The sequence below is a fragment of the Nerophis ophidion genome, linkage group LG24 (genome assembly GCF_033978795.1).
Source record: "Nerophis ophidion isolate RoL-2023_Sa linkage group LG24, RoL_Noph_v1.0, whole genome shotgun sequence".
Classification (NCBI taxonomy): domain Eukaryota; kingdom Metazoa; phylum Chordata; class Actinopteri; order Syngnathiformes; family Syngnathidae; genus Nerophis; species Nerophis ophidion.
This window is the reverse complement of record NC_084634.1, coordinates 2,950,477-2,968,258: the sequence shown is the minus strand read 5'-3', so window position 1 is coordinate 2,968,258 and position 17,782 is coordinate 2,950,477. Positions and strand designations below refer to the sequence as shown.

The 17,782-nt window shown below is 41.1% G+C and overlaps 1 protein-coding gene across 1 annotated transcript in view; it reads right to left on the bottom strand.

Annotated features, from left to right (window-relative positions):
• scfd1 (sec1 family domain containing 1) overlaps positions 1–17,782 on the bottom strand; it is a 34,861-nt gene that overhangs the window by 3,958 nt on the left and 13,121 nt on the right. The window contains exons 9-19 of the mRNA XM_061886423.1: positions 16,433–16,518; positions 13,607–13,706; positions 13,396–13,535; positions 13,240–13,330; positions 13,099–13,172; positions 10,850–10,931; positions 10,695–10,791; positions 8,848–8,918; positions 3,620–3,699; positions 1,320–1,382; positions 1,146–1,221 (exon numbers count right to left, since the gene is read on the bottom strand). Of these exons, the coding sequence (XP_061742407.1) occupies positions 1,146–1,221; positions 1,320–1,382; positions 3,620–3,699; positions 8,848–8,918; positions 10,695–10,791; positions 10,850–10,931; positions 13,099–13,172; positions 13,240–13,330; positions 13,396–13,535; positions 13,607–13,706; positions 16,433–16,518 (960 nt within the window). The remainder of the gene's footprint in view (positions 1–1,145; positions 1,222–1,319; positions 1,383–3,619; positions 3,700–8,847; positions 8,919–10,694; positions 10,792–10,849; positions 10,932–13,098; positions 13,173–13,239; positions 13,331–13,395; positions 13,536–13,606; positions 13,707–16,432; positions 16,519–17,782) is intronic.

Below are 17,782 nucleotides of genomic sequence, written 5' to 3'. Positions count from 1 at the left end.
ATAAAATACAAAGGAAAAAAATTCAATAAATAAAATACAACAATAAACACATGCAATAATAAATAAAAATGATTAAAAATACTAAGACGAGGATACATTAAAATTAAATAATGTATACAATTACAACATAAAATAAAAATAAAATACACATTTTTACAAAATTTGAAAAATAAATGAAAAAAAAAAACATCCATCCATCCATCCATTTTCTACCGCTTATTCCCTTTTGGGGAGCGGGGGGCGCTGGTGCCTATCTCAGCTACAATCGGGCAGAAGGCGGGGTACACCCTGGACAAGTCGCCACCTCATCACAGGGCCAACACAGATAGACAGACAACATTCACACTCACATTCACACCCCTCAAATTAAATTCATTCAAAATAAGGTAAATTAAATTAAAACTTTACAACATAAAATATTAAACAAAATGAATTAAATCAAAACTGCTTAACTAAATACTAAATGGAAAAAAAATAAAAAATATATCAAACAAAACAAAACATTAATATAAATGAAAATATACATATAAACATGCATATATTTATATATATGTAATGACATTACTGTACATTTTTAACCAAAAGGGGCCTATTATGTCAAAGCAATTTTTCCGAGCGCTTAGCACCCGCTGCTGCGTATTTCTCCCCGAAATGTGACTCGGCGACATTTATAAAACAACCTTCACACTTTTGCTCCTTTTGGGACTTTTGTGTCGATACGTCACCTCAGAAGATTACATGACGGCGGCATAAAGCACTCAAGACTACAACGTGGCTGACGGGGAGAAGACGTAGACAAAGGGAATATTTTAAAAAAGACAAACGCACACACACACACGCACACACACACACGCGCGCGCGCGCACGCGCGCACGCACGCACGCACGCACGCACGCACGCACGCACGCACGCACGCACGCACGCACGCACGCACGCACACACACACACACACACACACACACACACACACACACACATATAGACAGACAGTTTGAGGATGAATAAAACAGAAGACACAATGTTTACACATGACTTCATCCTACAAGCATCTTCAACACACTCACACACACACACACTTATTGCAGAAGAAGAAGAGTAGATGACTTGCACAGGTGTGTGTGTGTGTGTGTGTGTGTGTGACTCACATGTTGTTTGAGCACCAGGTTCTTCACTCCCTCCATGACCAACTGGGAGCCGCTGTTCATCACTCGGGAGAAGAGGCTGCAGGAAGATGGAGGACAAGGTCAGGCCGGTGATGGGGAAGAAGAAGAAGAAGGTGGACTTATAATAATAATAATAATAATAATAATAAGACTCACCCCATGGGTTTCACCCCACTGTTGCCATAGTTGGCTGGGGCGGCTGCCATCTTGGTGAAGGCCCTGCAGGGGGGAAACCACGTGGAAGGTCACGTCCATGACACATCACACACACACACACACACACCGCTGCTGCTCACTGCTCCCCTCACCTCCCAGTGTGTGTGTGTGTGTGTGTGTGTGTGTGTGAGACAATCATTGCTACTTGACCTAACCCATTTTAATGTTAGCATGCTAACAGTTAGCAAATGTCAAGTACCAAGGAATAAAACTCTTGGGTGTACGGTGGCAAGATTAGCTTAAAAAAATAGTGGGCATTTTAATTTTAGCATGCTAACAGTTAGCATATGTCAAGTACCATAGTATATGACTCTTAGGTGTACGGTGGCAAAATTAGCTAAGAAAAGTCAACATTTCATGTTAGAATGCTAACAGTTAGCATATGTCAAGTACCATAGTAAATGACTCTTGGGTGTACAGTGGCAAAATTAGCTAAGAAAAGTCAACATTTTAATGTTAGCATGCTAACAGTTAGCATATGTCAAGTACCAAGGAATAAAACTCTTGGGTGTACGGTGGCAAGATTAGCTTAAAAAAATAGTGGGCATTTTAATTTTAGCATGCTAACGTTAGCATATTTCAAGTACCAAAGTATATGACTCTTGGGTGTATGGTGGCAAAATTAGCTAAGAAAAGTCAACATTTTCATGTTAGCATGCTAACAGTTAGCATATGTCAAGTACCAAGGAATAAAACTCTTAGGTGTACGGTGGCAAGATTAGCTTAAAAAAATAGTGGGCATTTTAATTTTAGCATGCTAACGTTAGCATATTTCAAGTACCAAAGTATATGACTCTTGGGTGTATGGTGGCAAAATTAGCTAAGAAAAGTCAACATTTTCATGTTAGCATGCTAACAGTTAGCATATGTCAAGTACCAAGGAATAAAACTCTTGGGTGTACGGTGGCAAGATTAGCTTAAAAAAATAGTGGGCATTTTAATTTTAGCATGCTAACAGTTAGCATATGTCAAGTACTAAGGTATATGACTCTTGGGTGTACGGTGGCAAAATTATCTAAAAAAAAAAAACAGCATTTTAATGTTACCATGCTAACAGTTAGCATATGTCAAGTACTAAGGTATATGACTCTTGGGTGTACGGTGCCAAAATTACAGGGAAAAAAACAACAGCATTTTAATGTTAGCATGCTAACAGTTAGCATATGTCAAGTACTAAAGTATATGACTCTTGGGTGTACGGTGGCAAAATTAGCTAGTAAAAGTCAGCATTTTAATGTTAGTATGCTAACAGTTAGCATATGCCAAGTACCAAGGTATATGACTCTTGGGTGTACGGTGGCAAAATTAGCTAGTAAAAGTCAGCATTTTAATGTTAGTATGCTAACAGTTAGCATATGTCAAGTACTAAGGTATATGACTCTTGGGTGTACGGTGGCAAAATTATCTAAAAAAAAAAAACAGCATTTTAATGTTACCATGCTAACAGTTAGCATATGTCAAGTACTAAGGTATATGACTCTTGGGTGTACGGTGCCAAAATTACAGGGAAAAAAACAACAGCATTTTAATGTTAGCATGCTAACAGTTAGCATATGTCAAGTACTAAAGTATATGACTCTTGGGTGTACGGTGGCAAAATTAGCTAGTAAAAGTCAGCATTTTAATGTTAGTATGCTAACAGTTAGCATATGCCAAGTACCAAGGTATATGACTCTTGGGTGTACGGTGGCAAAATTAGCTAGTAAAAGTCAGCATTTTAATGTTAGTATGCTAACAGTTAGCATATGTCAAGTACTAAGGTATATGACTCTTGGGTGTACGGTGGCAAAATTTGCAAAAAAAAAGGTTAGCATTTTAATGTTAGCATGCTAACAGTTAGCATACGTCAAGTATCTAGGTATATAACTAAGGTGTATGGTGGCAAAATTAGCTAAAAAACAGTTGGCATTTTAACGTTAGCATGCTAACAGTTAGCATACGTCAAGTACCTAGGTATATACCTCTAAGGTGTATGGTAGCATAATGAGGACACAGAGGTCTACCAGGGACACATGCTAGCAGCCTCCAAGACAGTAAATCTGCCCTATGGCGTCTTTAGCTTGCAGTGCACTCCTCTGGGAGGGAGGCTGCACTTTCTGGAGCCCAGTGTGGAAAGTGGGGATGATTGAAGTGTGTGTGTGTGTGTGTGTGTGTGTGTGTGTGTGTGTGTGTGTGTGTGTGTGTGTGTGTGTGTGTGTGTGTGTGTGTGTGTGTGTGTGTGAGATGGAGAAAACACTCACTTCCACTGTTTGATGTAGCCCAGAGGTGAAAGGTCACAGCCGGCGTCCAACAGAGCAGTTTTATACTGCTCCAAGTCTGCCTGGGAGCACAGACACAGAGTTCCAGTGAGAGCAGACTTGGAAGGTGGCTGGACAAAACACCACCTGCTAGGACCATTGCGGGTCTTCTTCCCGTCAACAACAATGTTCTATCTGATCTTTTATTGTTCAATGACTATTACCTTGGTCTAGGTCCTGTGCTACTGTGTGCTTAGCTGTTGTGCAGCTGCTTATAGGCTGGAATCCCAAATCCGAGGTCGGATCGGACTGGACTCTCTTACTATTATGTTGGATCCACTATGGACTGTACTCTCACTATTATGTTAGATCCACTATGGACTGGACTCTCACACTATTATGTTAGATCCACTATGGACTGGACTCTCACTATTATGTTAGATCCACTATGGACTGGAGTCTCGCTATTATGTTAGATCCACTATGGACTGGACTCTCACACTATTATGTTAGATCCACTATGGACTGGACTCTCACTATTATGTTAGATCCACTATGGACTGGACTCTCACACTATTATGTTAGATCCACTATGGACTGGACTCTCACACTATTGTGTTAGATCCACTATGGACTGGACTCTCACATTATTATGTTAGATCCACTATGGACTGGACTCTCACACTATTATGATAGATCCACTATGGACTGGACTCTCACACTATTATGTTAGATCCACTATGGACTGGACTCTCACACTATTATGTTAGATCCACTATGGACTGGACTCTCACTATTATGTTAGATCCACTATGGACTGGACTCTCACACTATTATGTTAGATCCACTATGGACTGGACTCTCACATTATTATGTTAGATCCACTATGGACTGGACTCTCACACTATTATGTTAGATCCACTATGGACTGGACTCTCACTATTATGTTAGATCCACTATGGACTGGACTCTCACTATTATGTTAGATCCACTACGGACTGGACTCTCACTATTATGTTAGATCCACTATGGACTGGACTCTCACACTATTATGTTAGATCCACTATGGACTGGACTCTCACACTATTATGTTAGATCCACTATGGACTGGACTCTCACTATTATGTTAGATCCACTATGGACTGGACTCTCACACTATTATGTTAGATCCACTATGGACTGGACTCTCACTATTATGTTAGATCCACTATGGACTGAACTCTCACTATTATGTTAGATCCACTATGGACTGGACTCTCACTATTATGTTAGATCCACTATGGACTGGACTCTCACACTATTATATTAGATCCACTATGGACTGGACTCTCACTATTATGTTAGATCCACTATGGACTGGACTCTCACTATTATGTTAGATCCACTATGGACTGGACTCTCACTATTATGTTAGATCCACTATGGACTGGACTCTCACACTATTATGTTAGATCCACTATGGACTGGACTCTCACACTATTGTGTTAGTTCCACTATGGACTGGACTCTCACACTATTATGTTAGATCCACTATGGACTGGACTCTCACACTATTATGTTAGATCCACTATGGACTGGACTCTCTCACTATTATGTTAGATCCACTATGGACTGGACTCTCACACTATTATGTTAGATCCACTATGGACTGGACTCTCACTATTATGTTAGATCCACTATGGACTGGACTCTCACACTATTATGTTAGATCCACTATGGACTGGACTCTCACTATTATGTTAGATCCACTATGGACTGGACTCTCACACTATTATGTTAGATCCACTATGGACTGGACTCTCACACTATTATGTTAGATCCACTATGGACTGGACTCTCACTATTATGTTAGATCCACTATGGACTGAACTCTCTCACTATTATGTTAGATCCACTATGGACTGGACTCTCACACTATTATGTTAGATCCACTATGGACTGGACTCTCACACTATTATGTTAGATCCACTATGGACTGGACTCTCACACTATTATGTTAGATCCACTATGGACTGGACTCTCACACTATTATGTTAGATCCACTATGGACTGGACTCTCACACTATTATGTTAGATCCACTATGGACTGGACTCTCACACTATTATGTTAGATCCACTATGGACTGGACTCTCACTATTATGTTAGATCCACTATGGACTGGACTCTCACACTATTATGTTAGATCCACTATGGACTGGACTCTCACTATTATGTTAGATCCACTATGGACTGGACTCTCACACTATTATGTTAGATCCACTATGGACTGGACTCTCACACTATTATGTTAGATCCACTATGGACTGGACTCTCACACTATTATGTTAGATCCACTATGGACTGGACTCTCACACTATTATGTTAGATCCACTATGGACTGGACTCTCACACTATTATGTTAGATCCACTATGGACTGGACTCTCACACTATTATGTTAGTTCCACTATGGACTGGACTCTCACTATTATGTTAGATCCACTATGGACTGGACTCTCACACTATTATGTTAGATCCACTATGGACTGGACTCTCACACTATTATGTTAGATCCACTATGGACTGGACTCTCACACTATTATGTTAGATCCACTATGGACTGGACTCTCACACTATTATGTTAGATCCACTATGGACTGGACTCTCACACTATTATGTTAGATCCACTATGGACTGGACTCTCTCACTATTATGTTAGATCCACTATGGACTGGACTCTCACACTATTATGTTGGATCCACTATGGACTGGACTCTCACACTATTATGTTAGATCCACTATGGACTGGACTCTCACACTATTATGTTAGATCCACTATGGACTGGACTCTCACACTATTATGTTAGATCCACTATGGACTGGACTCTCACACTATTATGTTAGATCCACTATGGACTGGACTCTCACACTATTATGTTAGATCCACTATGGACTGGACTCTCACTATTATGTTAGATCCACTATGGACTGGACTCTCACTATTATGTTAGATCCACTATGGACTGGACTCTCACACTATTATGTTAGATCCACTATGGACTGGACTCTCACTATTATGTTAGATCCACTATGGACTGGACTCTCACACTATTATGTTAGATCCACTATGGACTGGACTCTCACTATTATGTTAGATCCACTACGGACTGGACTCTCACACTGTTATGTTAGATCCACTATGGACTGGACTCTCTCACTATTATGTTAGATCCACTATGGACTGGACTCTCACACTATTATGTTAGATCCACTATGGACTGGACTCTCACTATTATGTTAGATCCACTATGGACTGGACTCTCACACTATTATGTTAGATCCACTATGGACTGGACTCTCACTATTATGTTAGATCCACTATGGACTGGACTCTCACACTATTATGTTAGATCCACTATGGACTGGACTCTCACACTATTATGTTAGATCCACTATGGACTGGACTCTCACACTATTATGTTAGATCCACTATGGACTGGACTCACACTATTATGTTAGATCCACTATGGACTGGACTCTCACACTATTATGTTAGATCCACTATGGACTGGACTCTCACACTATTATGTTAGATCCACTATGGACTGGACTCTCACACTATTATGTTAGATCCACTATGGACTGGACTCTCACTATTATGTTAGATCCACTATGGACTGGACTCTCACTATTATGTTAGATCCACTATGGACTGGACTCTCACACTATTATGTTAGATCCACTATGGACTGGACTCTCACTATTATGTTAGATTCACTATGGACTGGACTCTCACTATTATGTTAGATCCACTATGGACTGGACTCTCACGATTAAGTTAGATCCACTATGGACTGGACTCTCACTATTATGTTGGATCCACTATGGACCGGACTCTCACTATTATGTTAGATCCACTATGGACTAGATTCTCACTATTATGTTAGATCCACTATGGACTAGACTCTCACTATTATTTTTGATCCACTATGGACTGGACTCTCACACTATTATGTTAGATCCACTATGGACTGGACTCTCACTATTATGTTGGATCCACTATGGACTGGACTCTCACTATTATGTTAGATTCACTATGGACTGGACTCTCACTATTATGTTAGATCCACTATGGACTGGACTCTCACACTATTATGTTAGATCCACTATGGACTGGACTCTCACTATTATGTTGGATCCACTATGGACCGGACTCTCACTATTATGTTAGATCCACTATGGACTAGATTCTCACTATTATGTTAGATTCACTATGGACTAGACTCTCACTATTATGTTGGATCCACTATGGACTGGACTCTCACACTATTATGTTAGATCCACTATGGACTGGACTCTCACACTATTATGTTAGATCCACTATGGACTGGACTCACACTATTATGTTAGATCCACTATGGACTGGACTCTCACACTATTATGTTAGATCCACTATGGACTGGACTCTCACACTATTATGTTAGATCCACTATGGACTGGACTCTCACACAATTATGTTAGATCCACTATGGACTGGACTCTCACTATTATGTTAGATCCACTATGGACTGGACTCTCACACTATTATGTTAGATCCACTATGGACTGGACTCTCACTATTATGTTAGATCCACTACGGACTGGACTCTCACACTGTTATGTTAGATCCACTATGGACTGGACTCTCACACTATTATGTTAGATCCACTATGGACTGGACTCTCACAATATTATGTTAGATCCACTATGGACTGGACTCTCACTATTATGTTAGATCCACTATGGACTGGACTCTCACACTATTATGTTGGATCCACTATGGACTGGACTCTCACACTATTATGTTAGATCCACTATGGACTGGACTCTCACACTATTATGCTAAACCCACTCGATGTCTATTGTGGTCCTCTCCAAGGTTTCTCATAGTCATTCACATTGACATCCCACTGGGTTGTCAGTTTTTCCTTGCCCTTATGTGGGATCTGAACCGAGGATGTCGTTGTGGCTTGTGCAGCCCTTTGAGACACTTCTCGGTAGAGCCCACATCAGGGCAAGTAGTATGAGCCAATCACAGGCCACCATACTGAATACTGCGCTCTGATTGGTTCGGTTTCATCTGGTGGTCAATACAACTGTGGTGGTGACTGTTTGACCTCATTTGGATGCTTAACAACGCTGAAATGAGCCCTAATGTGCCTGAGAAGGTGTTTAAATAATGAAGCGGCCATCTTAGAAGTGTGTGGGTCTGACCTCAGAAGGAGGTTGCTGGGCTGTGATGTAGTAGATGAGGAAGAGTCGCATCTTGTCCTCTGGAGTGCCGGCTGGAACACACATGGTGGGTCCACACAAGCAGTGGAGGACAAAGACACACACAGTTAGTCCACACAGGCACACACACAAGTACAGAAAGACACAAATACAAACACACAGTTGGTCCACACAAGTACATAAAGACACAAACACACAGTTGGTCCACACAAGTACATAAAGACACAAATACAAACACACAGTTGGTCCACACAAGTACATAAAGACACAAATACAAACACACAGTTGGTCCACACAAGTACATAAAGACACAAATACAAACACACAGTTGGTCCACACAAGTACATAAAGACACAAACACAAACACACAGTTGGTCCACACAAGTACATAAAGACACAAATACAAACACACAGTTGGTCCACACAAGTACATAAAGACACAAACACACAGTTGGTCCACACAAGTACATAAAGACACAAATACAAACACACAGTTGGTCCACACAAGTACATAAAGACACAAACACACAGTTGGTCCACACAAGTACATAAAGACACAAATACAAACACACAGTTGGTCCACACAAGTACAGAAAGACACAAATACAAACACACAGTTGGTCCACACAAGAACATAAAGACACAAACACACAGTTGGTCCACACAAGTACATAAAGACACAAACACACAGTTGGTCCACACAAGTACATAAAGACACAAACACACAGTTGGTCCACACAAGAACATAAAGACACAAACACACAGTTGGTCCACACAAGTACATAAAGACACAAACACACAGTTGGTCCACACAAGTACATAAAGACACAAATACAAACACACAGTTGGTCCACACAAGTACATAAAGACACAAATACAAACACACAGTTGGTCCACACAAGTACATAAAGACACAAATACAAACACACAGTTGGTCCACACAAGTACATAAACACACAAATACAAACACACAGTTGGTCCACACAAGTACATAAAGACACAAACACACAGTTGGTCCACACAAGTACATAAAGACACAAACACACAGTTGGTCCACACAAGTACATAAAGACACAAACACAAACACACAGTTGGTCCACACAAGTACATAAAGACACAAACACACAGTTGGTCCACACAAGTACATAAAGACAAACACACAAGCAAACAGTTGGTCCACATTAGAAATGTGTGGTTAGGCAATTATATCATCCGCAACCGCATCACTAAAGTCGTCATCCACCCGAACCAACATTTTATCAGAACTGCAACCGCCGGAGTCGGCGACCTTTACCACTATAAGAGCTAGTTTGACCCATGTCACAAAGTAAAAAAGGTAATAGGAGCCGCTAGCGTTCTCGCGAATATCCGATGTTGATCGTTCATATAACGGGAATAAGGGCGTGCTGTGAAGCCATTGCCTTCGACACTTTCAACAACATGTACGAACCGCTTGCCAGTCCAGCAACATGTTGTGTGAAGCTTCCGCAGATACACGTACAAGATTGAAGGGCACTCTGGGTCATACAGAGTACACTAATGGTTGTGATATAAACTATTTTAACACTCTTACTAATATGCGCCACGCTGGGAAGCCACACCAAACAAGAATGACAAACACATTTCGGGAGAACATCCTCACAGTAACACAACATAAACGCAACACAACAAATACCCAGAATCCTTTGCATCCATGACACTTCCTGAATATATTTTACACCCCCACGCTCCCAACCCCGCCCACCTTACCGACGCATCTCTAGTCCACATAAACACACAAAAGTCATCAACACGAGTGTGTGTGTGTGTGTGTGTGTAAGTGTACACACCATCAGGGTCGCTGATGATGTCCAGCAAGGATTTGTCCAAAGTGGACTTGCTCATCAGTTTCTCCTCGTATTCAAAATAAAGGTCCAGCTTCCGAGTCTGAGGACACAAAGAGGGGAGGTGACGGCGGGCAACATTGCACCTGGTGTGTTGTTACCTTGATGTGGTCCAGCACGGCCGTGGCAACGTTGGTGTGCAGGTCGATCAGACGCTTCTTCTCCAGCAGCTCAGGCAGGGAACTACACAACAACCACACAAAGTTGTGTTAGTTAGTCTGTATGTAGAATATATTATTATTATAGAATATATAAAGTTACACTTCTGGTGCTGTGTTTGTTAGAATTATTATTAGTAGTAGTATTATTAATATAGAATATATACAGTTACACTCCTGGTGTTGTCCATCCATCCATTTTATACCGCTTATTCCCTTTTGGGGTCGCTGGCGCCCATCTCAGCTACAACCGGGCGGAAGGCGGGGTACACCCTGGACAAGTCGCTACCTCAACACAGGGCCACCACAGATAGACAGACAACATTCACACACTAGGGACCATTTAGTGTTGCCAATCAGGGTGGTATAGCTCGGTTGGTAGAGCGGCCGTGCCAGCAACTTGAGGGTTGCAGGTTCGATTCCCGCTCCCGCCATCCTAGTCACTGCCGTTGTGTCCTTGGGCAAGACACTTTACCCACCTGCCACCCACACTGCTTTAAATGTAACTTAGATATTGGGTGTCACTATGTAAAGCGCTTTGAGTCACTAGAGAAAAGCGCTATATAAACATAATTCACTTCACTTCACAATCAACCTATCCCCAGGTGCATGTCTTTGGAGGTGGGAGGGGCCTATCCCCAGGTGCATGTCTTTGGAGGTGGGAGGGGCCTATCCCCAGGTGCATGTCTTTGGAGGTGGGAGGGGCCTATCCCCAGGTGCATGTCTTTGGAGGTGGGAGGGGCCTATCCCCAGGTGCATGTCTTTGGAGGTGGGAGGGGCCTATCCCCAGGCGCATGTCTTTGGAGGTGGGAGGGGCCTATCCCCAGGTGCATGTCTTTGGAGGTGGGAGGGGCCTATCCCCAGGTGCATGTCTTTGGAGGTGGGAGGGGCCTATCCCCAGGTGCATGTCTTTGGAGGTGGGAAGGGCCTATCCCCAGGTGCATGTCTTTGGAGGTGGGAGGGGCCTATCTCCAGGCGCATGTCTTTGGAGGTGGGAGGGGCCTATCCCCAGGTGCATGTCTTTGGAGGTGGGAGGGGCCTATCCCCAGGTGCATGTCTTAGGAGGTGGGAGGGGCCTATCCCCAGGTGCATGTCTTTGGAGGTGGGAGGGGCCTATCCCCAGGTGCATGTCTTTGGAGGTGGGAGGGGCCTATCCCCAGGTGCATGTCTTTGGAGGTGGGAGGGGCCTATCCCCAGGTGCATGTCTTTGGAGGTGGGAGGGGCCTATCCCCAGGTGCATGTCTTTGGAGGTGGGAGGAAGCCGGAGTACCCGGAGGGAACCCACGCAGTCACGGGGAGAACATACAAACTCCACACAGAAAGATCCCAGGCCTGGGATTTGAACCCAGGACTGCAGGATCTTTGTATTGTGAGGCAGACGCACTAACCCCTCTGCCACCGTGAAGCTCCTCCTGGTGTTGTGTTTTTTATAATTATTATTAGCGGTAGTGGTATTATTAACATAGAAAATATAGAGTTACTTTCCTGATGTTATGATTATTACTATTATTATTATGAGTATTATTAAAATAGAATATATAAAGTTACACCCTAGATATTGAGTTTATTATAATTATTATTATTATAATAAAATATATAAAGTCACACTCCTGGTGTTGTGTTTATTATAATAATTATTATTAGTAGTAGTATTTTTAATATAAAATACATAAAGTCACATTCCTGGTGTTGTGTTTATTAGAATTATTAATTGTAGTATTATTGATATAAAATACATAAAGTTACACTCCTGATGTTGTGTTTATTAGAATTATTAATTGTAGTATTATTGATATAAAATACATAAAGTTACACTCCTGATGTTGTGTTTATTATTATAATTATTATTATTAGTAGTATTATGAATATAGAATATATAAAGTCACATTCCTGGTATTGTGTTTATTCGAAATATTAATTGTAGTATTATTAATATAGAATATATAAAGTTACACTCCTGGTGTTGTGTTTATTATAATTATAATTATTAGTATTATTAATATAGAATAAATAAAGTTACACTCATGGTGTTGTGTTTGTTGTAATTATTATTATTAGTAGTATTATGAATATAGAATATATTGGAATAAGCGGTAGTAAATGGATGGATGGATATAAAGTCCCACTCCTGGTGTAGGAGGTCCAACTGCTGGCCAGACACAGGTCTCCAGGTGTGCGGGGCGGAGCCTCACCTGACGGCGGAGGTGAGCTTGGCGGTGTTGTCTGACAGCATGCTGATGGCGCCGTCGTCCTCGCCCTCCAGGCCCTGCCCACAGACACACGGAGCAGTCAGCAGGTGAAGAAGGTGCAGGTGGAGGTGTCACGTCTCTCACCATGATGCTCTTCAGACGTTTGACCTCGTCCTCCTGCGCCCTGTACCTGTCCAACTCCTCCTGGACCGACTCGGCCACCTCTGGAAAGGGACTGCCACACCCGGCCGGTGACATAAGTGCGCTGGGGTCGCCGCGCCCGCTTCCCCGCCGACTCACCTGCCCTTGTGCTTCTGCCAGAACTTGTCGGCGGCCGTCAGGTCCAGCGTCCTCCTGCTCTTCTTCTTGGGTCTGGCGCCGGCGGGAGACGGCTCCGCCCCCGCGCCCTCCTCCGTGGTCACCCTGTTCAGGTGGAAGTCCTGGCGGACACCGGCACAGGCTTTCACGCGCTTGTTACGTCATGGGCCACCGCGCCGGTCGGGAGGCTCACCAGCACGTCGTGGATCAGCGCCTGGTAGGTCCAGGTGTGGTGAAGGGGCGTGGCCATGTCCATGTTGCGGTCGGCCAGGACGAAGAGAGGTCTCTGGAAGCTGCGCCGGAAGACAGGTGGACATTGATAGTTATGAGCTCATCAAGCAAATACCATTGATAAGCATCAATCAATCAATGTTTATTTATATAAACCTTCATCAAAAGTGTCTCAAAGGGCTGCTCAAGCACCGCACCTTGACAAAAACGTGTTCAGTTTTCACAAATATTTAAACAAATGTTTCTTCAGTTCTGAACTGGTATTCTTTTTTTTTATAAATGTATGTATGTATGTATATATATATATATGTATATATATTAGGGGTGGGCAAAATAAAGCGTTAATTATGCGTTAACTCATCAACCTATTAACGGCGACAATTATTTTATCGCACATTTGCGTATGTTGTTTACATGCTTTTATTTTGTTAACGCCTTTTCTTAACAAGATAGCATCTCCCGGATGGGTCCGGTCCGATCCGGTGGCCATGTACTGCTTGCCTGTGTATCGGCTGGGGACATTTCTGCGCTGCTGATCCGCCTCCGCTTGGGATGGTTTCCTGCTGGCTCCGCTGTGAACGGGACTCTCGCTGCTGTGTTGGATCTGCTCTGGACTGGACTCTCGCGACTGTGTTGGATCCATTGTGGATTGAACTTTCACAGTATCATGTTAGACCCGCTCGACATCCATTGCTTTCCTCCTCTCTAAGGTTCTCATAGTCATTATTGTCACCGACGTCCCACTGGATCATTATTGTCAGCGATGTCCCACTGGGTGTGAGTTTTCCTTGCCCTTATGTGGGCCTACCGAGGATGTCGTGGTGGTTTGTGCAGCCCTTTGAGACACTAGTGATTTAGGGCTATATAAGTAAACATTGATTGATGATTGATGTACTCCGGCGTGGAGGGGCTCTTGGTAAAGATGGAACATTTGGCAAAAATACCGGACAATTCTGCAAATGTCATGGCTGGCTTACAGCGTGGTCACTCCGGGATCACTTACGACCGCCAGACAATTCTGGATGTGGATAGATCGGGCCGTTTTGGACTGAATGAGGCGTGCTTGCTAGAGCGGCTAGCTAGCATGGGAATACTTTGCCGGCTACATCCAGCGGCCTGTGAAGCAGCGGAGTATATGTGTTGTCTGTCTATTTATGAATAATGCAGACCAGGAGTGTTGGCTGAGTTCTTAACGTTTACTTTCAGAGCGTGCATATCACAACATACAAGATGCCGTCATGGCGACACATGCTCGTCACTCCTGTTGCATGCTGGGTAGGGTAGTTCTTTTTTCCGCTGGCTCATAACATCACAATATAGTACCATGTATATGATGCCTTCAGTTTATCAAAGCACCAAGCAAACAATCGGAAACTTCCCATCATATCAATTCCTAGATATGGTCATAATTATTTTAAGTGCACTACGCAGAATAAACACAACATTATTAATATTGCTACTACGGATAATTTGATCAAAAAACCTATAATATAGGTTTTTTAAACATAAGATCCCTGATAAAAAAAAATGTTTCTGCTGTTACCTCAGAAATTGCCTGTTCAGATGTTATGATTGTGGCTCAGAGATTTATATTTATTTTCCATAACAAACAGGATAACTTAAATACCCTGGCAGTGGCAATAAGCTTAAATGTTTGTATTTACATTTTTGGAGTTGATATTTCATCAAATTTGCTATTTAACTGCTACTGTTTAACAAGGACTGATTTAAATTGTGTTAGCACAACAAATGTTTTGGCGCTTTTGTTCACGTGGGAGAATATTCCAATAAAAGGTGCACTACACACTACTTTTGAATTCATTATTGGGCTTTGTGTATACAATGCAGTTAATCGCGATTAATCGGAGAAATAGTGCGATTAACTTCGATTAAATTTTTAATTGTTGCCCAGCCCTAATATATATATATATACATTTTATATATGTGTGTGTATATATGTGTGTGTTGTGTATATATGTGTGTGTACATATGTATATATGTAAGTGTGTGTGAATTTAAATGTATTATATATAGATAATATATAGCATCTACGCAGAAACCACTGAATTGAATTATATTATATATATTATTGTATTATATATTGTGTATATATATATATAGTATATGTATAGGGGTGGGACCCTAATAAGTTTACTTCTTCCCACTCCTTTTTGAGCCAATCTTGACATCTACAAAAGATTAGTCACATGTAATGTTTTCAATGTAGGTGTAAAAATAATAATTTTGGATTTTATGTCATTCTCTTGTTTTGTTTGCATGGCTCAAAATAAACCATTCATTCATTCATAAAAAAAAAGAACATATACATTTTTAAGACTCGGAGTCTTAAAAATAATATTTTTGTCATTAAAATAAAAAAAACTTAAAATTAATTATAATAATACATATTTATTAAAAAAATTATAAATTATATTACAAATGTACAGTTTATAAAATTATAAAAACAATTTTTTTAAATTATAAATAAAAATGTTTCTGTGTTAAAAATAATCTTATAATTTAAAAAAATATACATAAATATTTGTAATTAAAAATATATTAAGTTTTTTAGAAAAATGGCAGGTTAAAAAAAATTATTTTGATTTTTTAACTTTATGTATTAGTTGTTTTTGTATATTTCTTTAATCATGGTGTATGAGGCCTGCACAAAAAAATGGTTTCGCATCCAAATCAGGATTCTTATTGAACCCAACTATAAACTTGCTTAACATTTTCCGTAAATAGATTCATAAACTGATGGTTTGTGCTGCAAAATGTTGTTTAGTACCTGAACTGTCCGGCGCCCATGTTGTCTCCCGTGAAGAGGCTGTTCCTGGCGTCCCGCAGGTTCTCCCGGAGCTTCTTGTCCAGTTTCTACGTCACACCAAGTGTTACATAGCGGGTGTTGCTCCACACTTACATTTCACCAAGGTCAGGCTTGTGATTTGAACTCCACGAAAAAGACTGAAAATAAGCCAGGGGTCTGTGGACCCTGGTTTTTCTCGGCCATTGAACATGCAAAAAAGCACAGTTGAAAGATGCTTTAGTGTTTAAAGATTTAGTCACTACAGTAATTGTGTTCGTATCCACAGGAACCACATGGGTTAGCCTACACTGTACAGTATTTACAACCTTACTAGTGTTCACTTCACAGCCACAAATGGTTCATCTAGTTATTGACATTATTTACACATTACCATGTCTGTTTCAGTCACTATGTTATTTAATCACTACAGTAATTGTGTTCACATCCACAGGAACCACATGGGTTAGCCTACACTGTACAGTATTTACAACCTTACTAGTGTTCACTTCACAGCCACAAATGGTTCATCTAGTTATTGACATTATTTACACATTACCATGTCTGTTTCAGTCACTATGTTATTTAGTCACTACAGTAATTGTGTTCACATCCACAGGAACCACATGGGTTAGCCTACACTGTACAGTATTTACAACCTTACTAGTGTTCACTTCACAGCCACAAATGGTTCATCTAGTTATTGACATTATTTACACATTACCATGTCTGTTTCAGTCACTATGTTATTTAATCACTACAGTAATTGTGTTCACATCCACAGGAACCACATGGGTTAGCCTACTCTATAGAGTACTTACAACCTTACTAGTGTTCACTTCACAGCCACAGATTGTTCAACACGTTATTGACATTATTTACACATTACTATGTCTGTTTCAGTCACTATGTTATTTAGTCTCTATAGTAATTGTGTTCGTATCCACAGGAACCACATGGGTTAGCCTACTCTATACAGTATTTACAACCTTACTAGTGTTCACTTCACAGCCACAGATGGTTCAACTCGTTATTGACATTATTTACACATTACTTTGTCTGTTTCAGTCACTATGTTATTTAGTCACTACAGTAATTGTGTTCACATCCACAGGAACCACATGGGTTAGCCTACTCTATACAGTATTTACAACCTTACTAGTGTTCACAGCCACAGATGGTTCATCTAGTTATTGACATTATTTACAAACGACTTTGCTTCATTCACACATTACATTGGCATTTTTGCTCTGACATGAGCCTTCCTGGCAAATTCCCGAGCAGCTTGCGCTTTCCTTTTTTTTCTGCTTTAGTCGATTTTACAGCCAATTTCTG